This window comes from Cololabis saira, chromosome 24 (assembly GCF_033807715.1).
Source record: "Cololabis saira isolate AMF1-May2022 chromosome 24, fColSai1.1, whole genome shotgun sequence".
Taxonomy (NCBI): Eukaryota; Metazoa; Chordata; class Actinopteri; order Beloniformes; family Belonidae; genus Cololabis; species Cololabis saira.
Genome location: NC_084610.1, coordinates 15843639 through 15871576, shown reverse-complemented (window position 1 = coordinate 15871576; position 27938 = coordinate 15843639). Strand labels below are relative to the sequence as shown.

At 42.5% G+C, this 27938-nt stretch overlaps 3 protein-coding genes across 3 annotated transcripts; 2 read left to right on the top strand and 1 right to left on the bottom strand.

Moving 5' to 3' along the window:
- The first annotated feature begins 445 nt into the window (after positions 1-445).
- cpo (carboxypeptidase O) lies at positions 446-10506 on the top strand. The gene is made up of 9 exons (XM_061715628.1): positions 446-590; positions 3846-3882; positions 3970-4071; positions 4152-4256; positions 6845-6961; positions 7828-7918; positions 8004-8206; positions 9348-9432; positions 10188-10506. The coding sequence occupies exons 1-9, from the start codon at positions 529-531 to the stop codon at positions 10448-10450; spliced, it is 1065 nt and encodes a 354-aa protein (XP_061571612.1). The 5' UTR covers positions 446-528; the 3' UTR covers positions 10451-10506.
- Positions 10507-12147: 1641 nt separating this feature from the next.
- nudt15 (nudix (nucleoside diphosphate linked moiety X)-type motif 15) lies at positions 12148-13972 on the bottom strand. Its single transcript, XM_061715831.1, has 3 exons — positions 13788-13972; positions 12620-12816; positions 12148-12548 (listed from the first exon to the last, which is right to left on the bottom strand). The coding sequence occupies exons 1-3, from the start codon at positions 13934-13936 to the stop codon at positions 12439-12441; spliced, it is 456 nt and encodes a 151-aa protein (XP_061571815.1). The 5' UTR covers positions 13937-13972; the 3' UTR covers positions 12148-12438.
- Positions 13973-15209: 1237 nt separating this feature from the next.
- trim25l (tripartite motif containing 25, like) lies at positions 15210-25470 on the top strand. The gene is made up of 15 exons (XM_061715359.1): positions 15210-15903; positions 16826-16921; positions 18080-18313; positions 19293-19452; positions 19686-19718; positions 19797-19890; positions 20751-20798; positions 20884-20925; positions 21015-21077; positions 22826-23004; positions 23088-23198; positions 24282-24317; positions 24390-24455; positions 24535-24600; positions 24680-25470. The coding sequence occupies exons 1-15, from the start codon at positions 15274-15276 to the stop codon at positions 25252-25254; spliced, it is 2433 nt and encodes an 810-aa protein (XP_061571343.1). The 5' UTR covers positions 15210-15273; the 3' UTR covers positions 25255-25470.
- Positions 25471-27938: the final 2468 nt, after the last annotated feature.

Genomic DNA, 27938 nt, shown 5'->3' with positions numbered 1-27938 from the left:
GTTTTGCATCCCACCTCTGCAACCAAATTATTTTTTTAATTTGTTTATACAAAATTACTTGAAATCCACACAGAAAAAGGTGGTTTTAAGTTTCCATGATAATAAGTTTTGACAAAATTTCAAAAAGTCCCCATGCCGATTCGGGCCCTAAAGAGAAAACTTTCTGTTAGTACAAAGACCACTAGGAGTTTACAAACCAATAAAGACATTCTATGAGCAGACAGGTAGCCAAACAGCCGTATCTAATCTAATCTCCCTATTCAAATAGGTTTAAAATAAAACATGGTTATCTGGAAGCCCAACCTTTACTTCTTCACAAAGGTACATCGAACACATGAGAGAGAGTGAAGGGGATGGGTGATGACTCTTGAGGCGTGGTGCTATCAAGGCTATCAACAGGCCAAACATTAACCAGCAGAGTTAACGTCATGCCGTGAGCCAAAGGTGCATCTTTATCAAGGCGTTTAAGGCGTTTTAGGCTCTCAGTACCAGCTGAGGAGGTCATTTGTTTGCTTTCACCGAGTTACGATGCTGATCTCCGGGGGACTGGGCTTTGTGCTGCTGCTGGCAGCAGCGGCGACCTCCGAGCGGTGAGTTTCCTTCACATAAACGCCCGCTTACAGGGGCTTTCTGATTTCTTTGCATATAAATTACAGTTGAGCAGATGTTGTAGACCAAAATACGGCAATAATAGAAGATATTCACTTCTAAAGTATCAGAAACTGAATATAGGTACAAAGTCAAGCACCTCTGAGGTTAATTAAAGCAGAGGAGAATCATTGCTGTTCATTTTCACATGTCATGTGTCTGTTTATGACACACTGGTTAAAACATCATGTGACTGAACTACTGCAGATACAAGGAACTAGTCTTGTTTTTCTGCATCCAACTCAAAGCAGAACCAGTGAATGTCTCTTGGTTCTTGATTGTTTGGATGGTGGCTCGTATGAATCCTTGTGTGTAGGCCATCAGCGGCCCGTTGTGGTCGGTACATGGTGGACCGGTGGACATGGTGCTACCAGGAGGGGTACCGGACAAATTTCTCAAGAGAGACTTTTGGCCAAGTGAATGGCCGTGATTGTGTAGAAAAAAGTCGAAACGTGGAGGAAAAAAATCGAAATGTCAAGATTAATGTTGAAGTACAATTTCGAGAAAAAATTCAAAATGTTGAGAAAAAAGTCGAAATGTCGAGAAAAAAGACAAAATTTCGTGAATAAAGTTGAAATATTGAGAAAAAAGGCAAAATTTCGACTTTATTCACGAAATTTCGACATTATTCTTGAAATTGTATTTCAACATTAATCTCGATATTTCTACTTTTTTTCTACACAATCACGGCCGTTCACTTGGCCAAAAGTCTCTCTTGAGAAATTTGTCCGGTACCAATCCCCTTCACTCTCTCTCATGTGCTTGAATTAACAGCTGGCTAAGCTGATTTTAACATTCGATGTACCTTTGTGAAGAAGTAAAGGTTGGGCTTCCAGATAACCGTGTTTTATTTTGAACCTATTTGAATAGGGAGAAGATTAGATACGGCTGTTTGGCTACCTGTCTGCTCATAGAATGTCTTTATTGGTTTGTAAACTCCTAGTGGTCTTTGTACAAGCAGAAAGTTTTCTTTTTAAAGGTGACCTATTATGAAAAACACGTTTTTTCTTGTTTTAACATATATAAAGTGGTCTCCCCTCACCCTGCCAGCACAGGGAAGATAAAATACCATGAATTTCTGCAAGGTCTCTGACCCCCGCCGGACAGAGTCCCCCAGTGTCACGTGGTTTTTTTTTAGCCGTTTAGAATCTGCTCCCGTCGTGACGTCACGACGGGAGCAGATTTCCAGAGGTTCGGCCTCCGCTGCTGAAACCACGCCCACAACCAGCTCTCTCCGCTGCTGGAGCGGTCCATCCTTCAGCCAGTCTGACGCGGCGCCGCGGATCCAGGTTAAATCATCCAGGTTCCCGGGTGGTTTGGGAGCTGGGTCCTTGGGGGTCTGTCCCAGGCAGGACCAGCTTCACCCTACGAGATTTTCAGCGAAATCTGTCGGTTTGATCCCCGATAACGGGCGATGCGTCCCGGAGCCACGCCGGGCGCCCAGCATGGCTCCGCGGCGCTCCGCGGAGCCATGCTGGGCGCCCGGCGTGGCTCCGGGGCCAGCGTTCAGCATCCGCCGGGCAGATCCGGCTAAAACAGTGCATAAATGTTATTTATATACAACTCATATTTTATTTTTTTAACAATAAAGTTTCCATTTGTGAAAATTCAGTGTTGTGATAATTTACAGGCTCGGGCTGCTCTGGCGGAGCGAGGTTTATGCTCCTCCCCTGCTACACGTCATTCAGGGAGCCAATCAGCACAGAGCCTCATTATCATAACCTTGCCTAAAAATGAGGCGCAGAAAAAGAGGTTAGAAGCGGTAAAACTAGTGACAGGGCCCACAGGCTGGATTTATGATTTATGTAGAAAAAACAAGCTTTAGATTGTTTTTAAGACATTCAAGGCCTGTTTAAAATATACATTAAATGCCATAATAGGTCACCTTTAAGGCCCGAATCGGCATGGGGACTTTTTGAAATTTTGTCAAAACTTATTATCATGGAGACTTAAAACCACCTTTTTCTGTGTGGATTTCAAGTAATTTTGTATAAACAAATTTAAAAAATAATTTGGTTGCAGAGGTGGGATGCAAAACATCAGCCGAACAGTCACACATAAAAACAAATATGTGGGCATTACTCCAGCAGGAGGGCCCCCCCTTATGATCCAGGTCCTGGTCCAGGTTTCTTTCCTCCTAAAGGGGAGGGTTTTTTTGCCACTGTTTGGCTTAAGGTTTTTCTCCCACTAGGGGAGTTTTTACCTGCTTTTGTTTATGTTATGTTTATGTAATAATTGCTCGGGGGTCATGTTCTGGGTCTCTGGAAAGATTCTAGAGGCAACTTCTGTTGTAATCACGGAAGAGTATTAGGGCCAATAAAAATAATATTTTAGAGGAGGAAGATTTTTTTTTCATTATGCACTTCGTGAAAAAAGTTGAATGTTGAGAAAAAAGTCAAAATTTTGTGAATAAAGTTGAAATGTTGAGAAAAAAGGCGAAATTTCGACTTTATTCACGAAATTTCGACTTTACTCACGAAATTGTATTTCAACATTAATCTCGACATTCCAACGTTTTTCTCGACATTTCGACTTTTGTGCACAATAAAAAAAAATCTTCCCCTCTCAAATATTTTTTCTCCTGCATGGCCCCTAATACTCTTCCGTATGATTGGGCCCGCTACTGCAACAGCTCTTCCTCACAGCTCTGTGTACGGCAGCCACTTTTATCAGGCGCAGCGAGCCCCTCCCTTCACCTCCACCTATCTACTCCCCATGTATTTGTATGTGGATGTTTATGTTTACGTGAGAGCTGCATTGCAGTTTATGGTTTCAAAGAGCCGGGTGTCGTCGCTCAAACTGCTTTTGGTGAACTTGAATTCTGATATGTGAATAAAAATGGAGCTTGATGGTTGTTATTTGGACGGCAGGAGGGTTTGCTGGGCTGTTAGTTGCACAAACACACCACGGTGGCTTGTTCTGAGAGGGCCCAGAAGGGTCTGGGCGGCGAGGCTTAGTTAATCTGCTCCGTGTAGGCTTAGCCGGGTTATGCCCAGGTGCCAACCATCTAACGCTAATCGTTTTTGTACGATGCAAGGAGAATTTATATCAATCATTACATTTGTTTCTAAAATGTCTTCAGGCGGCACAAAGTGACAGGGTTATTTATCTATGTTATGATAGATCTCATATCAGGCAGCTTCTATGAAAAGCTCTATGCCAGAGTCCTCATGTGTATTGTACTGTGTGTGCAACAGATTGGACTACTACTACAAATACCATCCCATGGAGGAGGTGAGAGGCCGATCACGTCTGAAACACAAGCACAACACCCAACTATGCTAACTATGCTAACATCCATCACAACGATGCTTCTCACAGATCAGCCGCTGGATGAGCCAGATGCAAACGGATCACCCCGACGTCGTCACCTTAGTGGACTATGGACAGACCTACGAGAAGAGGACTATTAGCTTAATGAAGGTGATCCACCTTTCTTTGAGGTAATACCTGGATACACACCTGAAGATCAGTGATATTGAAGTCTGCTCTCTGTCGTCCAGATTGGGCTGAAAACCGACGCAAAAAAGAAAGCTGTGTGGATGGACTGCGGCATACACGCCAGGGAATGGATCGCTCCGGCCTTCTGCCAGTACTTCGTCAAGGAGGTGAGAAACCTTTAAACGCACACTACGATAATGTCGTTAGGACAAGTTTTTATCAGTTACGCCTCCTAGCCAAATTGAAATCTTTTTTAAATCGTTGCGACCTGGAGAAAGCAGTTCACGCTCTGATCAGCTGGAGATTAGACTATTGTAATGCACTATATGTTGGCGTCTCCAAGTCTTCTATTGGCCGCTTCAACTAGTGCAGAATGCAGCTGCCCGTCTTTTAACTAACACTAAAAGACGTGAGCACATCACTCCGGTCCTCCATTGCTCCACCCTATTTATCTGAGCTTTTAACGGTGTGTGAGCATGGCAGGGCGCTGAGATCCTCAAACCAACTGTTGTTGGAAGTGCCCAGGTCAAAGTTCAAGCGCTGGGGTGACCGAGCCTTTTCAATTCCCCCCCGGGCTCTGGAACAAGCTCCCCTGCAACTTCCACACCATCTCTGACCTGGGCCTGTTTAAATCAAGGCCCAAAACCTATTTATTTAGAATGGCTTTTAATACCCAGTAGTGTGGTGACACTTTTTACTCTTTTTCTTTTATTCCATTTACCGTATTGTCCCGAATATAAGACGACCCCCTCTTTTTCAAGACTCAAGTTTGAAGAAAGACTTTTTGAACACATTAAATTTTTATACAGAAAATAATTACAGTACATCTGAAACAAATGATTATAACAATATATTCGAGAGAAAAAGCATGTTATTTTGACTATTTGAAATCATTATCTTGAAGTTTGCATCATAACTTCTCCTCAGCTGCCGGTTCACCTGCCGAACTTCCACCCTCTTTTCTCCAGATTGTCGCTACTTTTCTCCACTTTCTGTTATCTCTTCTCTTATTTTATTCTCTTTTCTTTCTTATACTATTTTTTATTTTTTCTTCTTCGTGACAGGGGTTGACTTGGGCCTGGGGAGTTAAATTCAGCATTGGCTTTAAAGATATCTGGCGCCATCTAGCGGTGTAAATGGGTATAACGTCGAATGTAAGACGACCCCACACTTTTTCAGTCTTATTTCAATGCAAAAAACCTCGTCTTATATTCAGGCCAATACGTTATTTCTGTATGTTTTAGTCTGTAAATCAATTTGGCTCACCTAGAGTTGGCTGTAAAGGGCTATATAAATAAAGTACATTTACATTTTCACTATGTAAGCACACCACTCCTGACCAAATATGGAAATGTTGCTAGCTCTGCATCATACTTCATTCCTTTATGTGCATCATGTGTATCAGTTATTCTTTTCAACTCTGGAACCGTCTTCCTTTATTTTTTTGTTTTTTAAAAGCAGCAGGTGCTGGTGATGGTGAGAGTCCATTTGCCCTGAGGTTTAGCTGTATAAACTGTTGCTTGTCTATCTTGTAATCTGAGTTTCGGCGTTGGCTGGTTCCAGGGACGTTCAGACTACACAACTCGTCTTGTAGTCGGGAGTCTTGGAGTCATAAAGTTGCACTTTAAGACTGATTGGCAAAGTTCAACTTCCTTCAAACTGCCAGGAGATCACCTGTATACAGCTGTTTTTAGTCTCTTCGTAGGTTTTTGGTGTATTGAGGTCCGGGCTTTTGTCTCGTTGGACTTTGATGCGTGTTTTGGGTCTTTGTTGCATTAGAATGTGAAATTCTAACCCATTTATTTTTCAGCATTTTGACAAAAGACAGAAGGTTTCGCATGACAATATTTTGTTAGAGGTACCGTATTGGCCTGAATATAAGACAGTGTTTTTTGCATTGAAATAATACTGAAAAAGTGGGGGTCGTCTTACATTCGGGGTCTAGACGTTATACCCATTCACAACGCTAGATGGCGCCAGATATCTTTAAAGCGAATGCTGAACTTAACTCCCCAGGCCAAAGCCAACCCCTGTCACGAAGAAGAAAAATAAAAAATAGTATAAGAAAGAAAAGAAAAGAAAATAAGAGAAGAGATAACAGAAAGTGGAGAAACGTAGCAACAACCTGGAGAAAAGTGGGTGGAAGTTCGGCAGGTGAACCGGCAGCTGAGGAGAAGTTATGATAAGCTTCAAGATAATGATTTCAAATAGTCAAAATAACATGCTTTTTCTCTCGAATATATTGTTATAATCATTTGTTTCAGATGTACTGTAATTATTTTCTGTATAAAATTTGAATTTGGTGTTCAAAAAGTCTTTCTTCAAAAAGAGGGGGTCGTCTTATAATTGGGGTCGTCTTATATTCGGGAAAATACGGTATTCATTTTCCTATGTATCCTCACATTGCTACTCTCTGAAGAGAAGCAGCCCCCAAGCATAATACTACTCCCGCCATGCTTCAGTGTGGTGTTCCTGGGTCGGAGCTCTGTATCAGCTGTTATTAAACATTTCTTTTGGAACAAATGCTAGAAAGTTCAACCTTTGTCTCTTCAGACTATACGAGGAGGTTTCCCACACTGTTTGGGGCGACTGAATAAATCTTTCTTAAGAGTACCGTAAATCCTACATATAGTGGCTTTAACCAGAATTCTTCTCTTATCGGAAAACCATCATATCTGAGGTGGAACTACTGTATGACTAAATATCTTCCGATAAAACTCTGATCTTGGTGATTTTGTTGGCTCTCACAAACCAGATTCTTCAAACATACAAAACAGACCCGAAGATGGAACTGATGATGAAGAACATGGACTTCTACGTCACGCCGGTGCTCAACATAGACGGCTACATCTACTCCTGGAAGGACGCCACAGTCAGTGCTTTTATTGGATTGATATTTCCCAGATGACTGCCTGAGGGTCCGCGTTTAAGCGCTGGGGCCACAGATGGAGAGGATGAGAGAGGATTATTGCTCAGTCAGGGAACGGCACTCATGTTCAAATGAGCTGGAGTTCAATCATCAGGGAAAATGATTTCCGATGCTCCGAAGGCCCAAACTATAAATCATCTAATCTGTGAGATGAATGTGGTAATAGTACACACTAGGGCTGGGGATCGATTCAAATGTCAAGAATCGATTCAGTTCAGATTCTTAAGATTCAGAATTGATTATCAAGATTTGATTTGATCCGATTCGATTCCGATATGGATTTGGGTTAGTGTTATTAAAACTGTTTTTTCAGCTGTTGCATAAATTATATGACTGTGTAGTTATGCAACATATTAATACTAGTATTATATTGTCTATATTTCTTTGCTTTATATACTGTCTTGGGGTTGCATTTGCAAAAACAAGCTTTTTTTGCAAATGTAACCCCAAAACAGTATATAAAGCAAAGAAATATAGACAATTTATGCAATTATAACTGAAAACTTTAATGTTTTCATACCTTTAAACATATTTAAAGACAAAAACATGGCACTAGTTATGCTTTTGTCCAACAAAACATTCCTTTTTTGGGCATAAACACAAAAATACCAAAAGTTGATCTTTAGACATACGAATCGATTTTTAGGAATTCATATGAAAATCGATTTAGAATCAGAGAATCGATTTTTTCATCACAGGCCTAGTACACAGCACCAGAATGAGGAAGCCTATATTATGAACTGAAATGTCTGCCATTTAATGCATCAGGGAGTTTAGTTAGGCCTGACTGAACCCTCTGACCCGTTCAGACCCGGCTGTGGAGGAAAAACAGGTCTCCAGGCCCGTCGGCAGGCTGCTACGGTGTCGATCTCAACCGCAACTTTGACGCCAACTGGGCCAGTGAGTTTTATCTCCTCAAAACAGCCCACTTCCAAAATATGAGCAGGGTTTCTCATTGAAATGCTTTTTTAATCTGTATTTCCAGCCGTCGGAGTGTCATCAAACTGCAGCAGCGAAATATACTGCGGGACCCGGCCCATATCTGAGCCCGAGGCCCAAGCTGTCACCTACTTCTTGGGAAGTCGGGCGGAAGACTTCCTGTGTTTCCTCACCATCCACTCCTACGGCCAGCTGCTCCTGGTTCCCTACGGAAACCCCAACTTCACCGCCCCCAACTACGACGAGCTGGTATTCACACAGAGCCACGCATCAAATCCACGTACAGCTCCCTGTCATCACGGAGCAGTTTGTTAGGCTGCAGTAGAAGAGTCTGATGCGGGAGGAGTTTAGACGATACACACCTACGGAACATATTCCTCCCCCTATGAAGCCAAATCAAGGCCAAAAGTTTTGCTAATTTGAAAACAAAATTTGAACCTGAAATCTTTTTTTAACAGTTTCAATTTTATTTTTTTTCAGTATCAGATCTTTTTTTCAGTTTCAGAACTTTTTATTTCAGTTTCAAATCTTTTTTTCAGTTTCAAATCTTTTTTTTTTCAGTTTCAATTTTTTTTTTCAAATTAGAAAAACTTTTGGCCTTGATTTGGCTCCATATCCCCTGTGATGTCAGATACTTACGGAAGAGTATTAGGGCCATGCAGGAGAAAAAATATTTGAGAGGGGAAGATTTTTTTTTCATTGTGCACTTCGAGAAAAAAGTTGAATTATTGAGAAAAAAGTCAAAATGTCGAGATTAATGTTGAAGTACAATTTCAAGAATAAAGTCAAAATTTTGTGAATAAAGTCGAATTTTCTCAACATTTCAACTTTATTCATGAAATTTTGACTTTTTTCTCAACATTTCGACTTTTTTCTCGAAATTGTACTTCAACATTAATCTCGACATTTCGACTTTTTTCTCGACATTTCGACTTTTTTCTCGAAGTGCATAATGAAAAAAAATCTTCCTCCTCTAAAATATTATTTTTATTTTTCTCCTGCGAGGCCCTAAAACTCTTCCGTACAATCACGGCCATTTCACTTGGCCAAAAGTCTCTCTTTTGTGAATAAAGTCGAATTTTCTCAACATTTCAACTTTATTCATGAAATTTTGACTTTTTTTCTCGACATTTCGACTTTTTTCTCAACATTTCGACTTCTTTCTCGAAGTGCATAATGAAAAAAAAATCTTCCTCCGTACAAAAAAAAACAAAAGTTGTAATGTAATTATGAAAAAAATTGATCTTTAGACATACAAATCGATTTTTAGGAATTAATATGAGAATCGATTCAGAATCGGAAAATTGATTTTTTCAACACAGGCCTATTGATGAAGCCGTTATCTAGGACTTCCTGTGGCGGTGCAGTGATGTAACTGCTCTGGTTTCAGATGGAGGTCGGGCGGGGAGCCGCCGCAGCCATCTTGAAGGTCCATGGCAGGAACTACACGGTCGGAACCTCCCCCGATGTCTTATGTATGTAAACATGCACACTCCTGCTGACAAGGGTTGCCAACTCCCTGAAAAATAAATAAGGGCCACCTCATCAGCAGGGCCGGCCAACCCTTCCTGGCGTGGTGAATTTTTTTAGCCCCTTTTTATGTGAGAAAAACGATTTTTTAACTATTTGACTCGAACCTGAATTGAATTAGATGCATATTTTTGAATGCCATGAACACATGGAAAACACATTATTATCCAGCAATTCACTTTAATACAAAATAACAAAATGAACTGAATAAAATAAAATAAGTATCTTTCTTAAAGAGAAACCTGTCCTGCTTAACTTAAAATTTTATAAATTAATATAAAACAATAGAAAGAAAAAAGAACATCCATCCTGTAATAGTGCACATTTTTAGTGCAATAACCAAAGTGCAAACAGAAAGTCTGTAGAAAACTTGTAAACATATTTGTGCCTCAAAGGCCATGACTGTAGCTACAGTTGTAGTAAAACAGGAAAAAAATAACTTATGAACTCAACAGCTCAATGCCATTTTCCATTGGCATTTTATGACTATTTATGACTATTTATGACTATTTTTATGACTATTTTTTGACTCTCACAGTAATACGGGACAAAGTGCGTCCCTTTTCAGCTCAATACGGGACGCCAACTTTAGTTTATAAATACAGGACGATTCCGTTTTTCAAGGGAGGGTTGGCAACCCTAGTGCTGACTCTAGACTCTGTTTATCTTCACCGTATCAAACCTGCAACCCTCTCCTCAGACGCCAACTCCGGCTCGTCCAGGGACTGGGCGCGCCAGCAGGGCATCCCCCTGACCTACACCTTCGAGCTGAGGGACAACGGCACGTTCGGCTTCAAGCTTCCCGAGGACCAGATCCAGCCGACCTGCGAGGAGGCGTACAGCGGAGCTCTGCACATCATCAGCTACGCCCACGACAAGGCCTTCAACGGCGCCGCCGCCGCCACGGCAACCGTCTGGAGCGTGCTGCTGGCGCTGGGCACCGCCAAGGCCACCCTCCTGTGATCTCATCTGCTCCACCTGGCACTGATATCTAACTCCTACACTTTAAGCTGAAGGCAGACAGTTTTAAGATTAGGTATTTAATAAAAGATAGAATGCAATTTTTTTGTTCACTGAAGAAATGTTTGATTCACAACTATAACAGCTAAAAAAGCTTTGAAAGCAAGACAGTAGTACTGTTCTTGTGTGCGGTGGCCTGTGTTAAAAAAAAAAACGATTTTCCGATTCTAAATCGATTCTTGTATCAATTCCTAAAAATCGATTCGTATGTCTAAAGATCGATTTTTTTTTTTTTTTCATCATTACAACTTTTGGTATTTTTTTGTTTATGCCCAAAAAAGGAATGTTTTGTTGGACAAAAGCATAACTAGTGACATGTTTTTTTATGTTATAATTGCATAAATTGTCTATATTTCATTACTTTATATACTGTCTTGGGGTTATATTTGCAAAAAATGCTAAAAACCAAATTCTCAAAAATGGGAAAAAATAAAAACGATCACCCCCAGCATCCAACACACCAGCATCCAACACACCAGCATCCAACACACCAGCATCCAACACACCAGCATCCAACACACCAGCATCCAACACACCAGCATCCAACACACCAGCATCCTTTCTTGATCATTTTGCACCGACTCAACATGTGATGAAGAAAACACACAACTAAGGACATTGTCTTGACTCAATAATGTCCAAAGGTCTGAACATCTGTGAGGTGACGGTGACAGATGTTGATGCTCCCACAATGCACTACAACCTTCATTTCTTGCATCTCATTTGTATAATTCTTTTTAACTTATGTCTGTCTTTGATTCTGCTTTTAAACTCTTTTACTTTTTAATGTATTTTAAATGTTTTACGTAAAGCACTTTGAATGGTCTTGTACATGAAATGTGCCAAATAAATAAACCTGCCTTGATAATAATCCTCGGATACAATATTTATTGAACGTCAGCGAAGAGAATGTCGACTTCATCAAAACTAAATTTAACCGTTGAATTGAAATTAACATCTAAAACCTGGAAAGCCTGGACTTCCTGAAGATAACACATCTACTGTATTTTTAATACTGGTTAATGAAAGTTAAAGTAAACCATGTTATGTTCTAGTACAGGGGTCGGCAACCCAAAATGTTGAAAGAGCCATATTGGACCAAAAACACAAAAAACAAATATGTCTGGAGTGCAAAAAATGAAAAGTCTTGTATAAGCCTTAGAATGAAGGCAACACATGCTGCATGTTTCTATATTAGTTATAACTGGGGGAAGATTTTTTTTTTATTTATGCACTTCGAGAAAAAAGTTGAAATGTTGAGAAAAAAGTCAAAATGTCAAGAAAAAAGTCAAATGTTGAGAAAAAAGTCAAACGTTGAGAAAAAAGTCAAAATGTCGAGAAAAAAGTCAAAATTTCGAGAAAAAAGTCGAAATGTCGAGAAAAAAGTCAAAATTTTGAGAAAAAAGTAGAAATGTTGAGGAAAAAAGTCGAAATGTCGAGGAAATAGTCAAAAATTCGTGAAAATAGTCAAAAATTCGTGAAAATAGTCAAAATGTTGAGAAAAAAGTCAAAATGTCAAGAAAAAAGTCAAAATGTCGAGAAAAAAGTCAAATGTTGAGAAAAAAGTCAAATGTTGAGAAAAAAGTCAAAATGTCGAGGAAAAAAGTCGAAATGTCGAGGAAATAGTCAAAAATTCGTGAAAATAGTCAAAATGTTGAGAAAAAAGTCGAAATGTCGAGAAAAAAGTCAAAATGTCGAGTAAAAAGTCGAAATGTTGAGAAAAAAGTCAAAATTTCAAGAAAAAAGTCGAAATGTTGAGAAAAGGAAAAAAAGAAGAAAGAAGAAAAAGGAAAAAAAAAAGGTCAAACATTTTTGAAAAAGCTCCAGGAGCCACTACGGCGGTGCTAAAGAGCCGCATGCGGCTCTGGAGCCGCGGGTTGCCGACCCCTGATCTAGTAAATGAAAGAGGGATGTCTGAGTTAAAAGCAGACTCAGGTTTCTTCCTTCCTGAACGGATGGAAACCTTGTTGTCTCAGACCGGCGAGCGGCATGAAGAGCTTCTCCTCCGGAGGGAACTGTTCCCAGCGTGTCCACGTCCAGCCTGGGGAAGAGGAGGACCAAGGTCAGCATCCGCTCAGCTGGACGGATCAACAGCTTCTCCAGCTCACTGACCTTCGTTCTTCTCTGGCTCCAGGTTCTCCGGCTCCCCCGACTGGCTCCGGTCCAGCTCTCCCTGCATGATTATGGTGACATAGTGGTACTGTTCTTCCCGTCTGATGGAGTTCAGGACTGAAGCGAAGCGGATGTTCGCCAAGTGGACTCCGGCTTCCTCCAACACTTCTCTGTGAGCACATTCCTCCCACGTTTCTCTGTCAGGGACATAAAAGCAAGGTCATATTCATTAGTGCATGCAACACCAAGCACGATACGTGAACTTCCCACTCTGACCTCTTTCACCAAACATTTTAAATCACGGCTATGGGAGGAACAACAAGGTTATCACAACCAGGCTTAAACTTGTGTAGTTTGTCTTAATGTTAATTATCTGTTTTAATTTGTACGTACTAGGGCAATGTGCAATGCAACACCCACTTTGTATGTCACACAACTTGGATAGTCTCAGCACCATAATATTACCATCGCTGGTATTTCATTATTGTAATATGCATTTTTTGCTCAAGTCACTTTAAACTCAAGTCACTTTAGATACAATCCATACTGCTTTTAAATGCTGCTAAATCTATTTTGATACTATGTATGTTTTATGTTTGTTCCTGATTGTATTGTTTGACTGAATTGTTTTGATGTTTTCTGTGGGGACCACATTTCTGCTCAAACCCGGTGTATTTACACTGCTTAAAATGTAGTGTTCATTAATATGCATTGTCCCGTCTAAATAAACTTTGATTTGATTTGATTTGATTTGATTAGTATTCAAATCTCTCTTCCCCTTACATGTCAAGTCAAGTTATCTTTTGATCTGTACGCTGACATATCATATATTACACTGAAAGGTTTACTATAGTACTGCCAACCAAACTCTGTTGAAAAAAACTGAGAATTAGTATTTTAGCATGTTTAGTAACTAGCCAGATTGCGTATTCAGTACATGTCTTAACGCTGATGACTTCGGCAGATGTTCGGCGTCAGTAAAAACATCGATGAGTGAACGGGACACAGTTTATTGATGAGTTAAACCTGAATTATGGTCGCGCGTAAAAATCGACGCAGAGCCTACGGCGTAGTGTACGCGGTACGCGCACCGTACGTGCGTCCCCTACGCCGTAGGCTACGCGGAACCATAAATCAGGCTTTAGATGTGTGAATGAAGTGCTGCTACCCGAACTCCAGGTGACCGCCGGGCAGCTGATAAGTCCCTCTCCCCACCGCGCTCCTCCGTTTCCCCAGGAGAACACAGCCTGGATGGGACGAGTCCGTCACCAGCACCCCAACACCCACCCCTGGACGTTTAATGGGTTTATCTGACATTTCAAAATTGCTTTAAAAATAACTCTAGGTTAGCTTTGTTACGCGCATGTGTTGAGGTTTAGTTCTAGCAGAACAAGATGATTCCCCTCTGCGTACTTCCGGGTTCGCTTCAAGTCGTTTGAGAAACGGCGTGCTTTTCTTTTGGCTTTACTTTAAGAGCTTTTTCTTAAAAACTGCAAATAGTGTAACATTTTAAGTAAGTAAATGCAATTTAGCTTTAAAAAAAAGTTAAATGTGAGGCGTTTGTGATACAGCGCTTTGAACATTTCATGCAGTTTATGCGGTTTGATTTGATTGAATGAAGGGTCGCGTCTTTAGACACCAAAAACTCAGAAAACTGGGTAAATATGTTGATATATTGTTTTTATTTTAATAGAATAAAATATAATAACTTTAATCCGTAATATAACTCTGAAAAAGTGCAGAAGTTGCTATCTACTGGTCAGTACGGGTTTTTAAAAGGACTTCATTGTCTTTCTAGGTTTTTATTTCCTAGTCCTTTCATTAAAAAAAAAGTTTTTTACTGTAACAGTTTTTATTTATAACATTTTATTGTTAATATTTCAGGTTTTCAAGCTTGTATCAATATCAAATTCCTTTTGGGAGCATTGCAGGCAACTATATGCCCTTTAAATCAGCACAATGAAGAGATCCTGCTGTTGATTTGTTGTAAAAAGTCCTTTGTTATGTGTGTCTCAAATAACCTTATTTGACTAGAAGTCACAGAAAGGTCATTTGTGAGATTTTAGAAGAGAAAACCCCGGATATTTTGTATAATTTGTATTTATTTGTTTTATTTTCATGTTGGTAAGCAGTTGGCGGTAAGCTTTCAGTGTTGTGATTTTCATGTTTTTTTTGCCTTCTAAAGATGTCAAAATGTAAAAAATCTGCTATACTTTATTTTCCGTGTTGGTGATCTTCTGTATCTGTATTAACTATCTTTAACTTGACTATCCGGCAAGCCACGACAGACCTGTAAAGTGTAATGACGACACATTGAGGACATTTTCCTGAACAGACTTCTGTACTTTGATTTAAGCGTCATTAAAATGCATTGTTTTTCTGGTTTGTCTACTTCACTACAAGCTTCCTGTTGATGGATGATAAGCGGACTGGTCCACTCACACCTTCGCTGTCCCGGCATTCAGCAGTTTTCCACCAGCACCTGTTCTCCCTGCTGGACCTGCCGGGCGGCTGTGGCCCCACCCACCTCCTCTCTGCCTTCTCTCACCTGAGACGCAGCGTTTTCCTCCCGCGAGGATCCAGGCTGCACACTACCTCCCTCCGGCTCTGCCAGGACTCTTTTCTGTGATCCTTCTTCACCGCCGGCGGAGGTCATGAGTGCCAAGCTGTGGACGGAGGAGCAGTTCAACTGCCCCGTGTGCCTGGACCTCCCCAACGACCCGGTCACCATCCCCTGCGGCCACAGCTACTGCATGGGCTGCATCAAGGACTACTGGAGCAAGGACGACCCTAACGGGGTCTTCAGCTGCCCCCAGTGCCGCCAGACCTTCTGCCCCAAGCCGTCTCTGTCCAGGAACACCATGCTGGCCGAAGCCGTGGAGCAGCTCCGCCGAGGGGCCCGGGAGACCGACGTCAGGGCCTCCATGCGGAGCCGGGGCGGCTCCTCCTCGGCCTCGGCCACGTCCACGGCCAGGTTGCCCTCCTCGGCCGTGCCGTGCGACCTGTGCAAAGGGGAGCGGCGTGCGGCCGTGAGGAGCTGCCTGGCCTGCATGAGCTCCTACTGCGAGGCCCACCTGAAGCCCCACCGCACCAAGAAGTCCCTGAAGCAGCACGAGCTCATCCCGCCCACCGGGGACCTGGCGGAGAAGATCTGCACGCAGCACAAGTACCTGCAGGAGTTCTTCTGCCGCCAGTGCCGGATGTTCGTGTGCTGGCTGTGCACCAGCAACTACCACAAGGAGCACGAGTGCGTGTCCACCAAGGCCGAGCGGCTGGAGAGACAGGTGAGACCACCGGGGACCATGCAACCTGGGGAAATGTAATGTCTGCTTGAGTGTTCAAAGTTCAGTTTGGGTGATGTGTAGAAGTAGAATAAAACCCCATGTCCTTTGGCGGGGCCGAAGACATTCCTGACAACATTCCTGTCCGTTCATGAAGCTCCTCCCCGTCACGCCACCATCAGCAGCACGTACTGTAACCACCTGTCTGGTTACAGTAGCTATAGTTAGTGTTTAGTAAACCTCCAGCTGGTGTTGGTAAATCTCTAGGTAGTGTAAACTCTAGTGTGTTAGAGTCGTTCCTGTAGTTTCTTGTGCTGGCCCCCCGTTCTCTTCTCTTTTTTCTCTTTTGTTCATGGTGCAGCATCCTCTGCCGGTGGTGAAGAGCATCTCTGAATGCAAAACACCGGATCCTGCAGCGTGGGAGTGAGAGAGGCAGGGTAACGGCCTGGTCAGGCGGGGGAGAGATTTGTCCGTCAAGACTCCTCTCCCTGGCCCTGCCCCTTCTCAACCTTTCCCCGACCCTGAACCTAACCTGGGACTTGATGATTGGGCCGGAGCTTCAGGAACTGCGTGCTGGCCTGCGGTCTCCACCCCTGGTCATCCCGCTGCTGCTTCCACCTGCCTGCTGTGATGTTGCCGTGCTGACCCCCAGTCTGGCCCTCGGCAGGAGGGTCCCCCCTTATGATCCTGGTCCTGCTCAAGGTTTCTTCCCTCCTAAAGGGGAGTTTTTCTTGCCACTGTTTGGCTTAAGGTGTTTCTCCCACTATGGGAGTTTTTACCTGCCATTGTTTATGTAATAATTGCTCGGGGTTTATGTTCATGTTCTGGGTCTCTGGAAAGCGTCTAGAGACAACTTTTGTTGTATTAGACGCTATATAAATAAAATTGAAATTGAAATTGAAACCTGTCTCCTGTCCTCCTGCAGAAGCTGCTGTCAGACGTCCAGGCGGACAACCAGCAGCGGCTGAAGGACAGAGAGCAGGAGCTGAAGGACGTGAGGAAGGTCATGGAGGGGATGAAGGTTGGTCCTCAGCTCTCCACTTCCAGTTTTTATTTATTAGAAGTATCTCATAGCCATCATTTTTGTCCATTGCACTTGTAGTTTGTTGTGCTGGTCTCCACTGCTGCTTCCCCCTGTCTGTGTAGATGTCTGCTATATGCTTGCTGACATCCTGACCTGCCTTTCTTTCTTTCTTTCTTTTAGGCTCATTTCTTTCTTTCTTTCTTTCTTTCTTTCTTTCTTTCTTTCTTTCTTTCTTTCTTTCTTTCTTTCTTTCTTTCTTTCTTTCTTTCTTTCTTTCTTTCTTTCTTTCTTTCTTTCTTTCTTTCTTTCTTTCTTTCTTTCTTTCTTTCTTTCTTTCTTTCTTTCTTTCTTTCTTTCTTTCTTTCTTTCTTTCTTTCTTTCAGGCTCATTTCTTTCTTTCTTTCTTTCTTTCTTTCTTTCTTTCTGGTTCATTTATTTCTTTCTTTCTTTCTTTCTTTCTTTCTGGCTCATTTCTTTCTTTCTTTCTTTCTTTCTTTCTTTCTTTCTTTCTTTCTTTCTGGCTCATTTCTTTCTTTCTTCAGCTTTACACAAAAACATCATCAACGGGAATTTATCATTTTTACCGTGAGATGACAAATTCTTACCGTGGGGAATTTTTTTGACGGTTTATCGTGAACGGTAAAAATATCGCCCATCCTTACTGTACTGCACCAGTTAGCCATTGTGTCTGTGTCTCTCCTTTATCTGTCTTCTCTTTCTTTTCACATGTTTTCATCTGGTTTCACCGGTTTTCACCGGTTTTCAAATGGTTATGGCCTGGTTATCGGCTTTCTCTGTTCTTCATTCTCTCTGTCTGTTCTCTCTTTTCCTGCTCTGCCCAGCTGGTCTTCAGCAGGAGGGTCCCCCCTTATGATCCAGGTCCTGGTCCAGGTTTCTTCCTCCTAAAGGGGAGTTTTCCTTGCCACTGTTTGGCTTAAGGTTTTTCTCCCACTAGGGGAGTTTTTACCTGCCATTGTTTATGTTATGTTTATCTAATAATTGCTCGGGGGTTTATGTTCTGGTCTCTGGAAAGATCCTGGAGACAACTTCTGTTGGAATAGACGCTATATAAATAAAATTGAATTGAGTTGAATGTAATGATGTGGTATGGGCTGGTGTGAACGGGGAGCACCAACGCTGCCTCTCTCCCTGCAGCGTTCCTCCCATAAGGTGCAGCAGGACGTGGGCCAGGCGCTGACGGAGCTGCAGCGCTCGGTGGAGCGGCTGCAGGAGCTGCTGGAGGAGACGCTGGACCAGGCCAGCCTGGAGAAGACGGGCCAGGCCCAGGAGCTGGCCGCCAGCCTGGAGGCCGAGGTCCAGGAGCGCCGCAGGAGGGACACGGAGATGAGGGACCTGGTCAGCTGTGAGGACCACATCCACTACCTGCAGGTGAGGCCTCGTCACGCCGTGGGGCAGGGGGGGGCATGCCCGACACTCGCTCACCCACATCCCCCCCAGACCTGCGACTCCATGCGCTGGAGTCCAGAGACCTCCTGGCCGTTTCACCTGGTTATCACCTGATTATCACCTGGTTTTCACCTGTTTTTACCTGGTTTCACCTGTATTTCACCTGTTTGCACCTGTTTATCACCTGTTTTCACTTTTTTTTTACGTGGTTTTCACCCGTTTTCATCTTTTTATCCCCTGGTATCACACATTTTCACCTGTATTTCACCTGTTTTCACTCGTTTTCACCTGGTTTCACCTGTTTTCATCTTTTTATCACTTGTTTATCACCTGTTTTCACCTGGTTATCACCTGGTTTCACCTGTTTTCATCTTTTTATCACTTGTTTTAACTTTTTTTTACGTGGTTTTCACCCGTTTTCATCTGTTTTCATCTTTTTATCCCATGGTATCCCGCATTTTCACCTATATTTCACCTGTTTTCACTCGTTTTCACCTGGTTTCACCTGTTTTCATCTTTTTATCATCTGTTTTCACCTGTTTTTACCTGATTATCACCTGTTTTTACCTGGTTTCACCTGTTTTCATCTTTTTATCACTTGTTTATCACCTGTTTTCACCTGGTTATCACCTGGTTTCACCTGTTTTCACCTGTTTTCACCCGTTTTCATCTGTTTTCATCTTTTTATCCCCTGGTATCACCCATTTTCACCTGTATTTCACCTGTTTGCACCTGTTTTCACCTGGTTTCACCTGGTTATCACCCATTTTCACCTAATTATCACCTGGTTTCACCTGTTTATCACTGGTTTTTACCTGGTTATCGCCTATTTCCACCTGTTTTTACCTGGTTATCACCTGGTTATCGCCTGTTATCACCTGGTTATCACCTGGTTCTCATCACACCGGGGGGGGGGGCACACCCTCTCACCCTCTCACCCTCTCAACCGCGTCCCCCCCAGACCTGTGACTCCATGTGCAGCCCGCTGGAGTCCGGCGACCTCCCGGCGGTTCACGTCAACCCCGACGCCTCCCTGGATCCCGTTGGAGACGTGGTCCTGGCTCTCAGGGAGCGAGTGGAGGATCTGTGCAACCAGGAGCTCGGCAAGATCACCAAGCAAGGTCCGTTACCATGGTTACGTGTAGCTTTTGGCGCTTTTCCACTAGTACCTACTCAGCTCGGCTCTCCTCCACTCAGTTTGGTTCTTTCCCACTAGGGGTCTAACGTCCCGAGTAGATACTTTGGAAAAGAAACCAGACTGAGTTGAGATGAGTAGAGCTGAGTAGGTACTGGTGGAAAAGTGCCATTTGTCCCCAGCCTTGTCATTTTCATCACATGTCTCGTTCTCTTGCAGTCAACGACACCACCCTCTTCACTCTGGGAGAAGGTGAGCTTGACAAGAATTCTTGCAGATGCTTCAAGTCTTTTTTTTTTTTAACTTAAAATAACTTGTGATGTCGTCTAGGCAACCGGAGCAGAGCACAAAAGGGGCTTCTGAAGCGTGAGTTTCCTCCTGACTTCTATGAACGTGTTGATGATGCTCTGACTGGTCCTGACAGGTGTGTTTCTCTTTCTCTCCAGTGTTTTCTGGTCTGGGAACCCGCAATAGCAGCAGTAGCAGTAGCAGCAGCAGCCGCAACCGCTCCCCAGGTCTCACCGCAGCTCCCTGCATCTTTTTCACCTGTTTGCATCTGTTTCACCTGGTTTCACCGAGTTATCACCTGTTTTCACCAGTTTTTCACCTGATTTTCAACTGGTCTCACCTGTTTTCACCTGGTTTAATCTTTTTATCACCTGGTTTCACCTGGTTTTCACCAGTTTGTCACCTGATTTTCACCTGATTTTCAACTGGTCTCACCTGTTTTCACCTGGTTTCACCTGGTTTCATCTTTTTATCACCTGGTTTTCACCTGGTTTTCACCAGTTTTTCACCTGATTTTCAACTGTTTTCACCTGGTTTCATCTTTTTATCTCCTGTTTTCACCTGTTGTCACCCGTTTTCGCCGGTTTTTACCTGGTTTCACCTGTTTTCACCCGTTTTCATCTGTTTTCATCTTTTTTTCACCTGGTTATCACCTGGTTTCACTTGGTTTCACCTGGTTATCACCTGGTTCAACCTGCTCTCACCTGTTTTCACCTGTTTTCATCTTTTTATCACCTGTTTTCACCTGGTATCACCTGTTTTCATCTTTTTATCACTTGTTTATCACCTGTTTTCACCTGTTTTCACCCGTTTTCATCTTTTTATCACCTGGTATCACCCATTTTCACCTGGTTTCACCTGGTTATCACCTGGTTTCACTTGTTTTCATCTGGTTGCCACCTGGTTTCACCTGGTATCACCTGTTTTCATCTTTTTATCACCTGTTTTCACCTGGTTTCACCTGGTTTTCACGCGCATGCTTTTGTTTCCCTCCAGCTCCGACACCCAGCATCTCAGTTGGAGCCCGAAGCGCAGACAGACGAGGTACCCCGTCCCCGCTCTGACTTCTGAGCAGCTTTCTCTTCTTTTTCTAAAGTAATTTAGTCACACGTGAGGTTTCCTTGTTCAGGTGTCGGAGCTCAGGACGTCAGGAGCAGAGATTCACCACGAGGTGAGACTTTATCCTGGAGTCAGAAGGAAACGGAGCTGTCAGCTCGGATGAGCTCGTGTTTTAATCTTGTGTCTCTTCCCGCGTCGCAGACGGAGGGAACACGAGCTCCCCCAGACCGGGAAACAGACGGCGGAGAGAGGAGAGGGAGACGGGTGAGTACAGGCTCTTCCCGGTTATAGTCTAGCTCAGGGGTGTCAAATGTTTGGCCCGCGGGTCGCATTTCTTCTACAAATCCATCGTTATTCCACAAATAGAGCAGTTTTCGACATTTTTTTAGTTTTCTAGAATGCATTTGCCGATTTTATTTCTTTGTAGACGGTCGTTTATTTTTATTAACCGACTACTATTATATATTTTCGCAGGAAAAATATCACTGCTAAAAAGATGATAGAAGATATTTATTCGGAGAATTTCAGTTTTGAATACGAGGATAGTGACAAAGTAAAACAGTTAAAAAAGAAGTGCTGACTTTTTTGGCACTCTGGCGTAAATATCCGCGCCAATTTTTAAAAATAAATACACTTAATTGTACTGGAAAAATCTCTAAATCACAAATAAACAGTCTCGGATGTAATAAGAAAGATTTTGCTTTTAATTAAATTTCCTATAAAAAAGTAAAATATAAAAAAAAACATACTTGTTTCTGTTTATCTTTGTAAAATGATATTAAAAGTATCTTACATAATTTGAAAAAAAAACGAGAAATTTCAAGAAAAGATCCTGAAGAAATATATTTTACATAATTAGAGTGTAAACAAAGTGCATATTTCCTTTAAAATTAACTAAACTGATATTGGATTAGATAACAATAGTAAAAAAAAAAAGAATTAGAGAAAACATTTTCCGCACCGTTTTTGTTATTTTGAGCGTGCGGCCCGCGAGAAAAAAAGTTTGACACCCCTGGTGTAGCTGCTACTTCCTGCAGCAACCTGCGGGTTTTTCTCGTCATCCATCATCAAACTTGAGCCTCTAGAGGTCAGTCAAGGAACTGCATGTTGTTCAATCATTAGTACTACGGATGTTGCCCCTTTTTCTGACGAGCTCCAGGTGTTTGGGTCTGCTGCTAGCCGTCGTAGCACTGTAATTGGTCTTCGGTACTCACCAAATACACATTCGGTAGGGAAACAAATAACTTAGGCCTAATGTACGGTAAACAGAATAATTATTTTTCTAATATTCATATTATTAATATATTATTATTTGACGTATTTAACTGTCGTGGTGATGCGAGCAGCAGTCATGTTAGACTCTGAAGTCAGGTTAGAAGTCTCCAAGATTTTCCCAGTTGGAAACGTCACCGTTCCAGTTAAAACCTCCAAGTTGGACCCAGTTCTGAATACAGTACTACGGAAGAGTATTAGGGCCATGCAGGGGAAAAAATATTTGAGAGGGGAAGATTTTTTTTTATTGTGCACTTCGGAAAAAAAGTCGAAATGTCGAGATTAATGTTGAAATACAATTTCAAGAATAATATCGAAATGTTGTGAATAAAGTCAAAATTTTGCCTTTTTTCTCAACATTTTGACTTTTTTCTCAAAGTGCATAATGAAAAAAAAAATCTTCCTCCTCTAAAATATTATTTTTATTTTTCTCCTGCCTGGCCCTGATACTCTTCCGTACAGTACAGCTGGGCGGTATCTGTATTGGTTGTGTTCATATTAATGGGTCTTTAGTTTTTCTCATAATTCCAACAAGCTTACAGATGCAGAATTAAAATAATAACAATTACAGTTCCCTCTAAAGAGGACATACTGAACAAATGTGTTTCACATCCTGCGTTTGCTGCACTGAGGGGTCACACAGATGTGGAGTCAGCAGCAGCAGCAGTTTAAGGGACTATTACTTCCTTGTTATGTAAACCGATGGACACGTTGACCTCGTCTCACTAATCCTTAAACAGTGAGGGAGGCGAACCCCAACCCCAGCCCTGCTCCCAGCCGCAGGGAGTCTCCGTCTCTCTGGAGCAGGTCCAGCCAGGGCCCGGCGGCCCTCGCTGCATCCCCGGCCCCGGCCCCGGCCCCGGCCCTGACCCCAGCCCCAGCGAGCCCAGATCCCGCTTCTGCACCCACCGGAGGTACAGTACGGTCACAGTCCTGCAGCGTGGCGCCCCCCAGTGGCAGAACCTGCACGGTGCGTTTATCAGTGATGTGTTTTGTGTTCAGCCTTCAGTCGGATGGCGTCCATCAGCAGCCTGTTCCGCTCCAACCGCCGTGGCGCCAGCCAGGCCGTCCCCGCCGCTCCGAGTGCTGCCCCGGCTGCAGCAGGAAACCCATGTAAGCCCGGCTGCTAATCTGACCGTCGTGTTTGAATGATCTAGTTGAGCTGGGACGTGCAGACCTTTGGAGGGGCAGGTGCTGAAATGTAAAAAGGGACACATGGAACACGACTTTAACACTTTCCGACAGTAACTTTGTTACATTTTTACTTTGTTACATTATAATACAAAAAACCGAGCCTTCTGGCTCAAGCAAACACTTTTTACAAGCAAGCTATTTTGTATTTTGGGATTTCTAATATGATTAAAAATATGACAATTAAAAGGATAAAGCATTATTTTATTAACATAAAAATATAAATACAAATATAAAAAGTTTAAACTTAATTTTACCAAAAATAAAAAGTTTTAAAAAAAAACTGCCAATGGAACAAGTGAAATTTTTCACTGAAATGAGTGAAAATGGTGTAGAATAAGTTACTTTTTAGGTGACTTGTCTTATTTTAAATGTAATGATTTTTTTTGGACTAGAAATAAAACATTTTGACTGGATATAAGACAAGTAGTATTGGTAAGATTTTGAGTTTTTGTAGGGTTTCAAACATTTACTGACAAATCTCGCAACCAGACAGAGAAAATTTCAGCCTCCTATTTTTCCATCTGTAGAACCTCATGCTCCTTGCAGTCCAAGACCTCCTGGTCTGGTCCATCCATGGCCTCCTTACAACAGACATTTTGTAACTTTTTAAACCGTACCCACGACAAATACCCCATATTATAATAACAAACTAAAACTAATACTGAAACTAATGGAAAAATACAAAACTATAATAAGTCTGGATACCCACTAATCAAAACTAAAGTAATGACGGAAAAACATTACAGATCTGAATCATAACATAAATCATACATGCAACATAAATAACTGGTACATGTGGGAGGTGGATGTTCATCATATCTTATTTAGCTGAATTGTTATTAATTGTTAGATGATATTGGTGAAGGAATGGCACGATAGTTCCACAATCTTTTTTTTAAAGGCCTTAAAAAAAAAAAAAAAAGGTCTTTGAGAGAAAGCCCCCCCCCCCCCACCTGTGCACGTGCATGTAGTTGAGTCTAAGTTTGTCTGTGCTTCTAACAGGGGGGGTGGCGGCTCTGACTGAAGCACCAGCAGAAGGTAAGAACACTGTCGTTGTCCCCGTCATGTTACCAGAGGTGAGGTGTCTAACGGTGACCTCTCATTGGTCAGTGAACCCGGGCCTCTTCCTGGACTCCCCCTCCCCCGACGCCGTCGGTCACCCTGCTTTCCCAGCACGTGAGTCAACATCGCCTCGTCAATAAACGCCTGTGGAACTGAAGAGATGCGAGCCCTGACCTCATGTCTGCTTCTCTAGTGAGAGAGATCAACCTGGACAGCCTGCAGGCGCCGGAGCCGAGGACCAGGGACGAGTTCCTGCAGTGTGAGTCCCAGAGCCAGGAACCAGATAAACTCAGGTTTCATGGAGGATCACGTGTAACTGGTGTACTTTCCCCCCTCAGATTGTGTGACGCTGGTCCTGGACCCGAACACGGCCCACCGCCGCCTGGCTCTGTCTGAGGGCGACACCAAGGCCACCCTGCAGGGGGCGGCGGCGCCGCAGCCCGACGCCCCCCAGCGCTTCGACGGCTGGACCCAGGTGCTGAGCCGCAGCCCGCTGCAGGCCCAGCGCTGCTACTGGGAGGTGGAGTGGAGGGGCCGCGGCTCCTCCATGGGCGTGGCCTACGGCTCCCTGAGCAGGAAGGGCTCGGACGCCCGGGCGGGGCTGGGCTACAACGCCCAGTCCTGGACGCTGGAGCTGTCGGACACCTGCTGCGCCGCCATGCACGACAACCAGAAGAGGGACATCCCGGTGGGGTACTCCCCCCGCCTGGGCGTGTACCTGGACCTGGCCGCCGGGGCGCTGCACTTCTACAGCGTGGCCGGCAGCATGACGCACCTCCACACCTTCAGGGCCAACTTCACCCAGCCCCTGTACGCCGCCTTCGGGGTGGGCAGCGGGGTCGGGGTGGGGCTGGACTTCGCCCTGGGCCAGTTCACGGCCAGCTCCGACAGCATCAAGATCTGCCCCTTGTGAGGGGAGCCCGGTGACCCTGAACACCTGGACGTACCTGAGAGGTGGCACCTGGACAACTGGAGGCTCCTGCACCGCTGGACTTGAAGACTTTATACAGTATTGTAGTTTTTTTTCTTTCTTGCCTTTGTCTTTTCTATTTTTTGGGTATGTAATTTTTTCTTTTCTTTGTGTGAGCGTGCTGTGCGCGGGAGTACGACGGAGTATTAGGGCCAAACAAAGACAAAAAAATTTGAAATTACGAGAATAAAGTCATAATAACATGAGAATAAAGTCGTAAAATTACGAGAATAAAGTCATAATATTAAATTAATATAAATATATAAATAAAACTTCACAAGATGCTCAATATTCCTCATTTTAACACAGGGAGAAGACTGCTCTTCCTGTTAGTTCTCATAAATGACCACTTTATTCTCGTAATGTTACGACTTTATTCTCGTAATGTTACGACTTTATTCTCGTAATGTTACGACTTTATTCTCATAATATTACGACTTTATTCTATTACGACTTTATTCTCGCAACATTATGACTTTATTCTCGTAATTTCCTTTTTTTTTGTCTTAGTTTGGCCCTAATACTCCGTCGTACGGGAGTGTATGTATTGCAAGCAGTTTTTACATTGACCATGGTTACGTGATGAAATTAATTATTCAGAATTAAACTATTTTATGGAAATAGTAATTCCGAATTGAGGTTTACATGGAAAACACGTTTGATCGGCTTTATCAAATTCTGCTTAAGGTCTGGGGGTTGGGAAGGTTCTGATTGGATAAGGGGGCGGACCGGAAGTTACGTCTACCGGAGGAAAAACAAACTTAGCCGCTCAACTTTGAAAAGCTCATCATTTTTATGTTTCCTGCCATCTGTTCTTTTAATTATTTCCAGGTCCTCCAAGCTATTTATTAAATAAATGGTCTCTGCTCTTGACCACCATTTACTGCGTGCTGCCATCTTGAAACTTTGTTTCCAAAACAAGCCCAGCGCGAAATATAAGCGTCACGGCGACAGACGGACGAGGGAAAGAGCAGCGCAGAAAGACCGGAATTAATTTAAAGTGGAATGAGTGTTTACATGATCGCAGAATTATTCTATTCGGATTTAAAATCGGAATAAACCAGCCACTTACTTCGGAATTAAGTTTAATTTGGAATGGCCATTTTCATTCGGAATTAGGTGTTTACATGGTCATTTTTACTCATTTTAATTCTGAATTAAACTTCCCATGTAAACGCAGCCATTTAATGGCTAAGTTTGACTATCCGGAATTAACATTGCAGATATCTACAACTGCATTTTGACTTGTCGTAATTATATTGTGACTAGTCAGAATTGTCATTCAAGATATCTACAGTATAACGTCATTTTGACTAGTCAAAACCCTAATTCAAGATATCTGTAATTACATTTTGACTAGGCAGAATGGAAGTTAAAGATATCTCCAATTTGAAATATTTCTAATTAAAATTAATTTCAAGATATCTATAACTTTTATAGATATCTACATTAAATTATGACTATCCGTAATTCCAGTTTGAGAGATCTACAACGTAATTTTGAATAGTCAAAATTCCAGTTCAAGATATCTACAACTTTGTTCTGACTAGTCAAAACCTAATTTAACATATCTAAAAAGGACGATGTAGATATCTTGAATTGAAGGGAATTAAAGATATCTTGAACTGGAATTATGACTAGTCAGAATTAAATTGTAGATATCTGTAATTAGATACCCCACACATGAATGGCAGAATGACGTTGTAGATATCTGAAATGACAATTGTGGATAGGAAGAATGTAATTGTAAATATCTGAAATGCTCTTTTTGACTAGGGAGAATTGAATTGCGGATATCTGCAACACATATCCAGTCTAGCTGTTAAATATTTAAACGGATTGCCATTGTTTGTGTGTGTGTGTGTGTGCGTATGATATGCATATATGTCCATGATAATGTTCATTTTTATGCTCATTTAAGGAAGTCCTCTTGTCAAGCCTCTAAGGGTTTTTCGGACCTTGCATATATGCTGTCTATTGTTTTTTTTTTGTTAAATTGTATGACTGACCGTCTCTAACCGTCTTTAGAGAAACCGTCTCTAAAATCCCTCCTGCAATATCTGGTCCCAGACTTTCTGCACAACTTCCTACAGAATAAAACAGTGACACCTCAGTTTAATGTCTATATCTTTATTTAAATAATAATAAAAAAAGCTGAATAAGAGCAACAAGAGGGTCCTGATCATAAAGGGGAGACAAGACAAAGTCGCTGTACATTTTAGATTTAAGCCACAAAGAGACACAGGCTGAAACTTTGGACTTGGACAGAAAAGACAGATTTAAAAGTAGAAGAACACCAAATGCAGCTTTTTCCCTCTTTAATTCTACAAAACAAGGAAAACTGAACCGCGTCCTCCTCTGTAAAATGCTTCTGCGTCACTTAAACGTGTGCAGGTTTCGTCTTAATTCGATATAAATTCCCTTTCCCGGAAAGCAAAGAAGCAAAACGTGTATTAAAACCTCATGACAAAACGGCAGCGGACATCACAACAGGCACACGTCATGGAAACATATTCATGTTAGATCAACGGATGTCAGTAAAATATAGGTTAAATGATGAAGTCAGAGTGCAGTCACGGAGCAGGGGGTCCGGGTTGTGGATGTGAGGAGCAGAAGCCCAACAGGTT